Genomic DNA, 12,353 nt, shown 5'->3' on the forward strand with positions numbered 1-12,353 from the left:
GGAGGGGGCAGCCTCAGAACCAGCTCCAGCCTGGCCTAGACCGTGCACCCCCACCCCCCGGGCCCCCGGGCAGCGCGAGCCGGCTCCTACCCCCCACCTGCCGCCCACCCGGAGGGGAGGGGGCGCCCCCGGACGCCCGCGCCTGCCCCTCCCCCCGCAGGCTGGCGGCCCGCGTCCATTGGCTGGTCGCGCGGGGAGCCCCGCCCTCGGCGGCAACGAGCCAATGAGCGTGTGGCTGTCAGCTCGTCAGCCGCGCCGGCTCGGAGGCTGGGAGCCCAAGCGGTGGCGGTGGAGCCAGCAGCTAGGAGCGCTCGGCGAGCGGCCGGTCGGTGGGGTCCTCGCACCCCGCACGCCCGCACGCCCCGCCCGGCCCGGCCCGGCCCGCAGCGAGCATGGGCGCGGCGGCCGTGCGTTGGCACTTGTGTGTGCTGCTCGCCCTGGGCGCGCCCGGGCGGCTGGCGGGGGGCAGCGGGCTCCCAGGTAAGCCCCCACCCGGTGGGCGGCGGGCGCGAGGCGGCGGCAGCGGCGGCGGGGTCCCGTGTGGGCCCCCAGCTCCGTGCCGTCGAGAGGGCCGCAGCCCGCACGGCCCCGCGGCCCGCCCCGCCTCTTTGCAAAGTAACTTCTGGGGCCGGCGCCGGGCGCCCCCTCCCCGCAGCCCCGGCAGCCCCGCGCTCCGGGAGCCCGGCGGGGCCGCAGCGGGGGCGGAGTGGGCTGTGGCCCCGGGGGAGGGGGAATGTGAGGGAGGGAGGAAGAGAGAAAGCGCGACGGCCGGCCGCGGGCAACCCCCCCACCTCCGCCGCGCACCGCCCGAGGGCGAGAGGGAGTGGGGACCCTGCAGCCTGACGGGCGCTCCCCCAGGAGAGATGGGAGCGCGGGCGGAAGGAGGCCCAGAGGGGAGACCCGGAGGCGGTGGGCGAAGGAGAAAGGACAGACCCCGAGAGAAAGAGAAGAGGGAGGTGATAGATGGAGAGACAGACGGACAGAAAAGGAGGCACACAAAAGGACACAGGGAAAAAAAGAGAAAGACTGGAAGAGTAGAGATGAGAAAGGCCAGGAGAGAAAGGAGGAGACCCGGCGGAGTGAGGAGGAGGCAGACGAGCAGCAGGACGGAGAAAGATCGAAAGAGGGGGACGTGCGAACAGGACTAAGGGCTGGGAAGAGCAGAGGAGAGGTGCCGTTAGAGGGACCCCAGAGAACGAGACGGAGGACTCCGGGAGGGAGGAGGGAGGGAGGCAGAGGGGGAAGAGAAGGATGGAGGTGGCTGGGAAGCTGTGTAGGGATGGACAGACACAGACCAAAGGCGATGGGTGGGAACCAGAGTGAGGGAGACCAAACAGGGGACATGGGGAGGGGGCCCAGGAGAGGGAGGCGGGGGACACTGAAGGAGGGAGCAGGCACCCAGCGTCCGAAACCTGCACACTTGGGGTTCGGCGAGAAGAGGCGGGCGCCCCATGGATTTCACAGGGACCTGGGGACCCGCCCCTTCCCCTCCTGTTCTCTTGGTCGTCTGGAAGGGGCTGTCCCACAAAAAAAGCTGAAGACACAGTCTCTTCTCTGTCCCCCGGAGAAGCTTCCTCCCGTCCTCTTCTTGGTGGGAGAGATGCTGCTGCGCCCTGCCTGGCGTCTCTGAGCTCCCCTGGGGCTGCGCGGGGCTCCCAGAGGTCTGGGTTTGGCGGCAGGCAGTCTGTTCCTGTAAGTCACGCCCTGAGTGAGGATGCTGGGCCATTTAAACTGTGCCACAGTGGGAGATGAGCTGTTTTTCCTGTGGCTCCCCAGGAAAACTGAACCCTACTGCCATGCCCCACGTGTCTCTCCTGGGCTTTGAGGTCCTTCACCCCCGTTTGATTGTTCCTGTGTGTGCCTGTCGCCTCCTCCCTCTCTCTCCCTCTCCCTCCCTCTCTCCTGTGTGTCTGTCTGCACTTCCCTTCCGCATCTTCACCCCGTGGAAGCCTTATGCTGTGAAACAACTAATGTCAAGCACCTGTGATGGGAGGGCTGGGCGGGGGTGCCCTGCTGAGGGAGTCCCCAGCCCAGGCCAGGACTGGGGCCAGAGAACCTGCAGGAACCTATGGCCTGTGTGTCTCTCCCTCTCCCCAGCCCCCACCTAAAGGCATGTTTAAAAGGTGTGTCAGGAGGTGCCCCTCCCCTTGGCTAACATCCATCCATTTCCATCCCATGAAGATACCACCTAGGTGGGAGATTAGGGGTGCAAGGGCGAAGAGCCCTGGGCATTCCCCCCTGCCCATTCCTGTGCTGTACAGCCCCTTGGGCAATTGCAGGGCTGTATCTGGAGCCCATTGCCCCTGCTGGTCCTGTCTCAGAGGTGGCCCCAGTCCTCTCCCCTGGCAGATGCAGACTGGTCCCCTCTGGTCTCTGGCTTCCTGCCCTTGAGACTGTGCCACCCCTCTGAGGGGGGTCCCTCTGTGGTCACTTCTTCAGAAGGGAGTGTACTGCTGGGCCCTGGCCATCTGACGGCTGGCTATGGTCTCCTGTAATGACTACCTCCTGGCTGCTGCTCCATCTTTCTCTGGGCAGCTGCAAAGGATGGGTTGCTGACCGGGCAGATACAGCCACCCTGAGAAGGTATGCCACCTGTTCTCTGTGTGTGTGTGTGTGTGCACACGCCCCGGAGGTGATTCTGTTGTGTTTCTCTCTTTTTTTTGGCCCCACCCACGGCATATGCAGAAATTCCTGGGCTGAGGATCAAACCCTAGCCACAACAGTAGCCTGAGCCTACTCAGTGACAATGCCAAGCCCTTAACCACTAGCCACCAGGGAACTCCATGTCAGGGATCAAACCCCACTCCACAGCTGTAGCAATGCCAGGTCCTTAACCCTCTGCACCGCACAGGAACTTCCTGTGTTTCTTTTGATGCCTCTTTTCCTTTGGGGGCAGGCTGGAGCCTTGGGGACAAGGGCAAGGAGGAGGCCTTGGACGGGGGAGTGGTTCTCTTAGAGAGCCCCCCCCCCACCCCGCCGAAGCAGATTTAGGACCCAGTGTCAGCTGAGGGAGTGATTCAGAGTGGAGATTTTTGAGGGCCACACAGGCTAGGGAGGTCGGAGGCATGAAGAGAGAATATTCTAGGGCTTTCCCAGGCTGCCCCTGGGTGACTGCCCTCTGAGTGGCCACTGGGAGTTCTTCATGCTCCCATCTGGGCCCTTCTGTCTGTCTTTTTTTTTAGGGCCTCACCCACGGCATATGGAGGTTCCCAGGCTAGGGGTCCAATCGGAGCTACAGCCGCCGGCCTACACCACAGCTCACAGCAACGCTGGATCCCCAACCAGGGATCAAACCTGTGTCCTCATGGATCCTAATCAGATTCATTTCCACTGAGCCACGACGGGAACTCCCAAGGGGATGGATTTTAATTCTTCTGAGGCCCCTTCTGGCTCCGGGTTCTAGGATAACGAGTGTGGAGGAGGGTTCGAGCAATGCTTGCAGGGCAAGCCAGAGAGAGCCTTCTCCCCACTGTGTCCCTAGGCGGCCGTTTTCTCACCTTTTTCATGGGAGTGGTGGCTCTGCTTAACGGAACTGTTGGGAGAATAACTAAGACTCAGTGCTTTGGTGGCGCTGTGCCTGACACAGGGTAGCTGTCCCAAAGATGCTGCCCGCCACCTCTTATTACACCAGGTTGTCACCTGAAGGCTGTTACTGTTAACTACCCCAGTGGTCAAGGGAGGGGTGGGAGGAGGAAGGCGCTCCCAGCCCCGCGCTAGTGCTGCCTGCTTCCCAGGCCACTGCTCACCAGTTGTTCCCTCCACCAGGGGCGGTCGACGTAGACGAGTGCTCCGAGGGCACGGACGACTGCCACATCGATGCCATCTGCCAGAACACGCCCAAGTCCTACAAATGCCTCTGCAAGCCAGGCTACAAGGGGGAAGGCAGGCAGTGTGAAGGTGAGTGCAGCCCAGCCCTCCTGCCAGAGCCTGCAGCCACCACGGCTGGGGCAGGTGGCCGCTGCCTGCCCCTGGGATGTGGCGGGGGCTGTCCTCAGCGCTTCCCCCCACGAGGGCCCACAGTACGGGCCTCTCCTGGCCTTGGGAGGGAGACTGTGGGCCTCCTGGAACCCGGGCTGCCTCCTTGGAGGGTGGTATTTGGAGTCATGGGATGTCTGATTCTCCCCGTGTTTGAAACTCTGGGTTTTTTTTTCCCCCCAAAGAAATTGAGATGAATTGCTGAATGCTATATATGCGCATCCGTCCCTGACTAGACGTGGGGGGTAAAGGCCTCTAGTTTCAAATCTGCCCCCACCACCACCGTGTACCCCCAAAGGCGCTGCTCAGTAGCCGCCACAGCGACTGTGGGCAGCTCACACCTTCTGTCTTGAGGATGAGAGTTTGGGCAGAGACTGGATTTGTGCTGTTTGTCTGTCCAGCCTTCCTTCCCTGTACCTGGGGTGCTGGTTTGACCGTGTAGCCCTAAAAACCGCCTCCTGGAAGGGCAAAAGTCAGAGGGAAGAGCAGCCTCGACTGTCTTTGGAGCCAGAACTTTCCAAGTCAGATGAGCCTTTGGGAGCATTTGACCAGGAGGGTCGTTGTGGTCGTTCTGCCTCTGTGGGTCCGGACAGGGCCCGGGACCAGGGGCTGGAAACAGCTCTCTCCACGACTCACGTGCCCCCTGGATGAGAACCAGGGTGCAGCTCCACCATCTGTCCCCACTGCACAGATGGGGAAAACTGGCTCCGGTTGGAGAAGCCTCTTCCGAGGCGCCCGTGTTTCACGGTGGCATGGCCGGTACTCAGACCCGGTCTCTTAATTCCACCTGCGGCTCTCTGGCATCTCGGTATCTTCTTCCTGAGCCCTGCCAGCTTACTTTCTCAAAGTGGGAGATTTGTGTTAGGAAAGCGACACATGAGAACAAGGTGGGTGCCTGTTCCTTCTGAGTAGACTTTACAGGTGCTGGGTTTGGTAGGAAATGCAGCTTCCTTGAGATGCTGGCTTTGCGTACCCATGTCCCTTGTTGGGCGTCTCCCACAGGCTGAGTGCTGGACAGAAGATGTTGTCCTGGATTGTGCCTGGCTTGGCACGTCCCTGGCCTTGCTGGGGGCCCAGGAGCTGAGGGGGGAGCTGGCGCCTACCCACAGACCTCTGGAAGGAGGCCAGGCTGGAGACAGACAGAGCAGCCCAGGAGCAAGAAGTCTGGTGGCGCAGGCTGGGCGGGCCCCTGGCAGGGCCTGGGTACTAGCTTGGGGTTCCGGACGGCACATGCCAGGCTCTGTGCTACCATTTTCTGACCTTTCTGACCAGTGCTCTGGCAGGGGAGGGCCCGAGGCGACCCCATGTCTGCCAGTTTAAGCCACTGACGCAGTCTGTTCCTCCTCTGGCCCAGCTCCTGAGGTCCCCTCCTGCTGTCCCCTGCCCAGGAAGCCCACGCTTTGGCACCTACCTGTTGCCCTGAAGTCCTTCAGCGCCCAGCTTTAGCTTTTCCGCCCTGCCTTTGTCCAGACTGGGGTTCACGCTCGCTGACTCTGGGACCTGACTCCTCAGTATGTGGCTATAAGAGGATGAACCTCTCGAATGCGCTGCAGGAATCGCCAGGGGCCCCTGCCCTGCACCTCCTGAAGCACTGAAGCCCCCGTGCCCTGGCCACACATATACACACGAGGCAACAACATGTCTTTGAGGCCTGGCTCAGGTTGTCCCCCTGCCCAGAGCTCTTTTCCTTCCTTCATGTCCTGGTGAACATGCTTTAGATTTGCCTCCTCCAGGAAGCCTTCCCTGACACCTCCACTTCCACACAGTCTCACGCACACACACACACACACGCACACACACACGCACATGCACACATTGCTCCCAGAAGCCCCTGGGCTGCCTTCCTTGAGAGCACTTCTGACCTGGGATTATAATTATGACCTGTGAGCTCATTTGTGGAGGGGCTGCCGTGGGCTCGGCATTGGGGTCACCACGCCGAAGTTGTCCAACTTGGCTTCTGCTGCGGTGAGGTCCTCTACTGCAAAGAGCCTCTCGTGTTTATCCCTGTGGCTCCCACTCGTGGGGCAGAGCCTGGCACTCAACATGGGTTTGCAGAAACCGTGGAGTCTGGGCTGGCTCTCTTTCGCCCAGACTGGGATTCACGTTCAGCGGAAGACACCCGCAGAGGGGATGTGCGGGCAGCGTGGGAGGCGTGGGGTGCTGGGTCCGTGGCGGGGCTTGTTCTTGCCACGGTGTCATTTCCACCCTGTCCCGTGAGAGAGGAAAGCAGGGCCCCGCCTGGCCTCTGCCTGGGACCCCTGGGTGTCAGCCCACCTCAGGGTGAAAGTTTAGGTGGTCATTTGCCCTCCTGAGCCTCAGTTTCTCCTTTCATTCTATGGGCCCCAGATGCCTCCCACTGCAGGTCGTCCTCAGGACTGAATGAGATGCGGGGTCGTGTCCCGGGGCCTGCCAGCCTCGGTGCCTGGCTCACAGTAGGCGCTCAGTGTGTACAGTATGTGCTCAGTCTGTGGGGCTGGTACCATTACTCCCATTGCTGTTGGTGTCATTGTCGCTTGCTCTCACCACCTCTCGCAGTGCTTTTAGGCTCAAAGGGCGTCATGAATGGCAAAGACCTTTGAAAGCCACTCACTGCTGCTTACCTTGGAGGCGGTCGCGATGGTGCAGCCGGGTCCCTCCCCTAAAGGGGCTTGGCGTCCCGCTGGGCTGCAGGAGCGGAACTGTCCCATTAGTGGACATTCTTAATGAGCGGGTGAGGCTGGGCACCTGTGGAGCTGCCCTAGGAACAGTAGGGGGTGACTGTGGGGCCCCGAGAGGAAGATTTGAAACCCCGTGCAGTGGTGGCCGAAGGGACGGAGAGAGCATCCCGATGTCCACTTCCGAGTTCACACTGGCAGGCGGGGAGGTGGAGGCCTGAGAAGGCAGAGATCCTGCCTGGGCAGCCACTGGAGCCGGAGTCTGGCGCGCCCCCTTTTCCGCGCTGCGTTTCTGCTCTCACGTGGTGATTGCTCTCCGTGGCTCTGTTCTGAGAAGCGGGAATGGTCACTCTTCAGGTGAGCACAGTGGTTCAGGCGTGGACTTTGGAGCCAGACTGCTGGGGTTTAAATCCTGCCTGTGTAGCCGGAACAAGTTACTTGACCTCTGTTTGTTTATCTGTAAAAGAGAGATAATGACAGCCCTGCCTCGTGGAGATAGGGTGAGAATTAAGTGAATGCCTGTCAGTAAAGCCTCCGAACGTAGCCTGGCACCTAGAATGCTGTGTAAGCAGTAGCCACTGTTCCAGTGATGCTGACGGGGCAGCGGGTGCCAGTGGCAGTGGTGACATTATTGGGGCAGATGCTGATGGTGATGGTGATGATGCCAATGGAGAGGCGGGTGCCCGTGATGATCCCAGCGATTGCAGAACATGAAAGGGGCACAGCGCTGTCTTTCCAACAGCTGCCAGGAACTAAAACAGCTGGGAAATGGGACGCTCTGGTCCATGACTACTCGGATAAGCCACGTGCAGGTATCCACAGCCCCATAGGGACCTACAGACGTGTGTGCCATTCACAGCTGACCGTTTACCAAGAAGGCGCAACAAAAGATACAGATGGAGTTCCCTCATGGCTCAGCAGGTTAAGGATCTGGCGTTGTCACTGCAGTGGCTCTGCAGTTACAGTACAGGTTTGATCCCTGGCCCTGGAATTTCTGTATGCCACAGAGACACAGCCAAAAAAAAAGATGCAAGTGACAGAAGGCTCTCTGTTGTTGCAGCAAACCTCCTCCAGGGATGGCAGGTAGCACGCGGCCACCTTCTTCCACGGTGGACAGCAGTAATCAGTCGCCATACAGACAGACATTTTTACTTTATATTTTTATTTTTTTGTTTTTTAGGGCCACACGCATGGCATATGGAAGTTCCCAGGCTAGGGGTCAAATCAGAGCTGCAGCTGCCGGCCTACACCAGAGCCACAGCAACACGGGATCCAAGCCACGTCTGTGACCTACACCACAGCTCACGGAAGTGATGGATCCTTAACCCACTGCTCGGGACCAGGGAACGAACCCGCGTCCTCATGGATACTAGTTGGGTTAGTTACCGCTGAGCCACAGCGGGAACTTCCCAGCCGTTTTTGCTCTGGATGGAACCTGTTTTCCCTCCCGGGGGCCCCTCATCTGCTGGCCCTGCGCTGGTGTGGGGTTTTGCAGAGGCTGGGCTTGGAGTCTGCACGGAAAGGAGTTACCTTGTCCGAGAAAGCTGATTAGACTTTGCTGTTTACTGTGGTAAACACAGAGGTTAGAGTCTCAGCAAAGCATGTCCGGAGAACGCGGCTTCCACAGCGCCCCAGTTCTCTGCAGGAAGACGTCAGCCCGGGACACCCCCACCGCCACCCACGTGGGGCTGACTGGGCCCCTCGCATCCTTCACTGTGTGGCCTCGAAACTCCCGCTGCTTGAAGAAAACGCTTTAGCAAAGCCAGCACCTCAAACAACCGGACTCCCATTAGGGGCTGGGTTCTCAGCCCCCGCAAGGCCATCTTGCCACGTGGCCAGTGCACGTGTGACCATGACTGGGCTTCCACAAGTGCAGCCACTCTGTGTCCAGGAGCAGCCTGGGGCCATGTGTGGTCAGCTCACTGCTGGCAGGGGCTTGCCGGAGCCAGACTGGGGTGGCTCAGACAGCGGGGAAAGACCGAGCCGTGCTTTCTCTGTGATTTGCATCGGGACAGTGTCTGAGGTCACGCGAGGGACGCCCGTGGCTGTGCAGAGTTGGAATGAACTTCAAAGGGCCTCCGGGGCAGCCCCGTTTTACCCATGACCGCCCTCTCTGTCGCCCTCCCCAGACCCATACAACCTCTGTTCAGCCCAGGGCTCCTCCTGGAATGTGGGCTCCTCAAGGGCAAAGTCTGTGGCCTCTTCAGCTCGGACCCTAGAACCCAGCACCGGGCCTGGCACAGGGCTTCGAAGGCATCTGTTGGATGAACGGGTGGATGGATGAGGCCCCGTGGTCACCTCCTCCAGGAAGCCTTCCCTGCTGCCCCAGACAGATGAGCTGTCACTTGTGAGCATCCCCGCTTCAGAGCTCCTGTCACACTGGGTTGCGACGTCCTGCGTGACGTCACTCAGGGCTCGGCCCAGAGCTGGTGTCGGTGGACAGTGAATGACCACTGGGCCATCAGGAAAGGCCTCCCAGAGCCTCCCAAACTTTGAAGGATTTATCGATGAGGAAGCTGAGGCTTGAGAGGGGAAGGGACTAGTCTACCTGGCATGGGCCAGTGGCAGAATTAGGTTGAGGACACCGGGCCCAGGGAAGTCAGTCTGTAGCCAGGTCACCCGGCTGAGAGGCAGCGGGGCCTGGATTCCAGCCCCGCTCAGCCATGGGGTCGCAGCAGTGGGCCAGGCCCCTATCAGCCTGTCTGAACGCAGTGGGAGGAGTTCCCTAGCTGTGGCGGGCTGGAGGGGGCTGCGCAGACCCTTCACACCTGCCCTTGCTGCCATCAGCTGATGGGTGACCGCCCCGGTGAGCACAAGGGGTCCGAGGCATGTCACCCACCCGTGTAGCTCATCCCTCTGAACTGCTGTCATTCTCTGTCCTTTCCTCCCCAGCCTCACCCCAGCATCACTGTCCTTTTTTAGTTCCTCAAACTCGCCTGCTCCTTCCTGCCCCGGGGCCTTTGCACATTCTGTTTCCCCATACCTCTTCATTTAGCAAAGCTGCTGCATCCCCCCTCGCCAGGCGCCTTGTGTCTGAGCCTTTCGGGAGCTGCCGGGGCCAGCCCTGCGCTGGCCTCCTGGTCTGAATTAGTCCGGGCTGTTTGTACTCCTTCTCTGAGGAGGGCAAGGAGGGGGCATTTCATCCCCTTTAAATGCTTCAACTCATTTGACCTTAATTGCTTTGTTTTCATAGACATTTGCTAAGGAAAAGGACCAAATTATAGCTTGAATTGGGTCTTACTAATCTTAATTAAAAGCTCTCGTTTATAATCAGGACCAGGCCCCAAACGAGGAGGCAACCACCCTCAAATGGCTTGTTTAAATAACTAAGACCCTCTAGGTAGTCACTGTTTAGTCTGAACCAGCAGCACACATCACCCCTTCTAGGTGCGCTTAGTTTTTTAGACCATTTATTCAAATGGCTTATTCCACTTGCAAGTTCCAACTCGGGCCTTTCCCAAAATGTTATAATTAAAACTCATGGGGGAAATAACTTTTTGTTTTGGCCACAGTATATCAAATATGTTACTATTTTCCCGTTTTTTGTGAAAAGGAAAAAAATGACAACCTTGCGGGCATCAGAGATCACAAAATTAGCATGGCTGTAATGAACGTCAATAGTCACTTCCTGAATTTTATGCCCCCAGGGTCTGCTTGTCAGTCACTGAAGTTGGGTAGATTACAGGGCCTGCTATTAAGTATTTTAACAAAACTCTTAATAACACACCCAGTGATCCATTTGGTTTCACATGACCGAAAAAAAAAAAAGTCTGAAGACCAATTGGCCTTCTGAGGGAAGGTCTCTGACCTTAGTAAATCATTTTCATCATCATTATTGTACAGTTTATTGAAACTCCAGATACACTTCGGCTTTTTGGGAGGCCTGGAAAGGCAGTAGGAGGTGGGCTGGGAGGGGGGAGGAGGGGAAATTCTTCTTCGAGTCTTAAAACGTGCAATTATGCATGCTAACATGTGCCCCGCCGAAGATGAAAGCGCTCAAGTCCAGCAGACCAGCGGGCAGGAAGAAACTGGATGTGACTTAGAATTCCAAGTTGCTGTCAGCTAGCAATTAGGCAGCGTTGCTTACAGCGGGTCCCAGATCTGCCAGAGTTTCTTGGCGCCCCTGGCTGTTTTGGGAAGGAAAAAATTAAAAGCTCATCCCGTTGGCATTTACGCCTTGGAGGCGTTTGCCTCCGGGAGCCTCAGTTCACCCATGTGCAAAATGCGTCCGCTGGACTAGATTCAGTTTAGTATCAAGAATGTTCACTGAGCACCTACTCTGTGCCAGGCTTGGTGCTGGGCCCAAGGCGTGTTTTCCTGACCTCACTGGTTAGAGGAGAGACAGGCTGGGAAAGACGTGATCATAACAGGGCGTGTGAAGTTCCCGTCATGGCTCAGTGGTAAGGAACTCAACTAGCACCCATAAGGACGAGGGTTCGATCCCTGGCCTCGCCCAGTGGGTTAAGGATCTGGCATTGCCGTGTGCTGTGGTGTAGGTCGCAGATGTGGCTCAGATCTGGCATGGCTGTGGCTGTGGTGCAGACTGGCAGCTGCAGCTCCAATTTGACCCCTAGCCTGGGAAATTCCACATGCCATGGGTGCAGCCCTAAAAAGACAAAACAAAACAAAAACACGGGGTGCAAGTACCGCAGTGGAAAGACCAGCTCCGTGGGGGGAGGAAGAGAGTGCAGTCTCTGCCTGGGGAGGGAGAAGCCTGGGTGGGCTCCCTGGAGAGGCATCATCTGAGCTAAGTCAGGAGAGCAGAGCGCATCTCCGACGCTCCCTCCAGCTCTGAAGGTCCATGGGTGTGTCTGTCGCAAGGATGCAGAGGCCTGCCATGGTCTTTGCAGATTCACTAAGTCCAGTGAGTGGCTTCACCTTCCTGAGGCCTGACTCCAGATCCTCAGGTGGGAGCCTCGGCACCTGCCTCACAGAGCGTGCATTTGAGCGGCAGCTGGGGCAGGGGGAGAGCGTGCTGGACACAGCCCCAGTGCCTGCACGTCCAGCTTTCCTTTCCCTCTAAACCCCAGGTCTCCTGGGGTTGGAGGGGCCTCTGCCCCGCCCCCACCCCCCCCCCCGTATCACCAAGCCCCCCAGGCAGCAGGCCCTCTAGCCTCCTCTTGGCCGCTTCTTATTACAGTGGCTGTATTTGTTTTTCCATCGGAGGAATGCTAACCAGAAAAAACCATTATTTCTAAGAAAATAAACCACGGCCCTGTTGGCCTTTGAATGCTACTGAAGTGGATGGCGGCCTTCCCCAAAGGCCTTGAGACAAAGAGGGCCGGAGGGCTTGTGTGTGCGGGCAAGGTCAGGGGTCTCGGAGGGGGTCTGGGGGCGGGGGGCGAATCCTCCAGATGGGCCAGGGCTGCAGCCCCTGGGAAGAGAGTTTAAAACCCCAGCTGGCCAGCCTGGACTCTGGCCTGGTTAGTAACGGCTGCTGCTGGGGCTCTGCCCTCTGGGGCTCAGCCATGCACGCCTCTCCCCTGGAGCCACCCCGCCTTCTGTCCTCGCCTCCTGCTCCTCCACTGGAGGGGGAGTGGAGCTGGGTGTAGGTCCATGGAGACCTGGGTGCCCAGCCTGTGTGACCTTGGGCAGGTCTGTGGACTTCTTGGGCCTTAACGTGCTGACTGCAAGTGCAGGGCCAGAGCCAGGAGACCCGGCCCCCTTCAGACCCCATAGCAGGCCGCGCTTTCTTCAGGGTACGCCTTGCCACGGTGGCGCCCG

General features: G+C 59.0%; 1 protein-coding gene across 1 annotated transcript in view; it reads left to right on the top strand.

Annotated features, from left to right (window-relative positions):
• SCUBE1 (signal peptide, CUB domain and EGF like domain containing 1) overlaps positions 266-12,353 on the top strand; it is a 130,861-nt gene continuing 118,773 nt past the window's right edge. Inside the window, 2 exon segments of the mRNA XM_003125983.6 lie at positions 266-480; positions 3,766-3,897. Of these exon segments, the coding sequence (XP_003126031.6) occupies positions 393-480; positions 3,766-3,897 (220 nt within the window). The 5' untranslated portion in view covers positions 266-392.

This window comes from Sus scrofa, chromosome 5 (genome assembly GCF_000003025.6).
Source record: "Sus scrofa isolate TJ Tabasco breed Duroc chromosome 5, Sscrofa11.1, whole genome shotgun sequence".
Classification (NCBI taxonomy): domain Eukaryota; kingdom Metazoa; phylum Chordata; class Mammalia; order Artiodactyla; family Suidae; genus Sus; species Sus scrofa.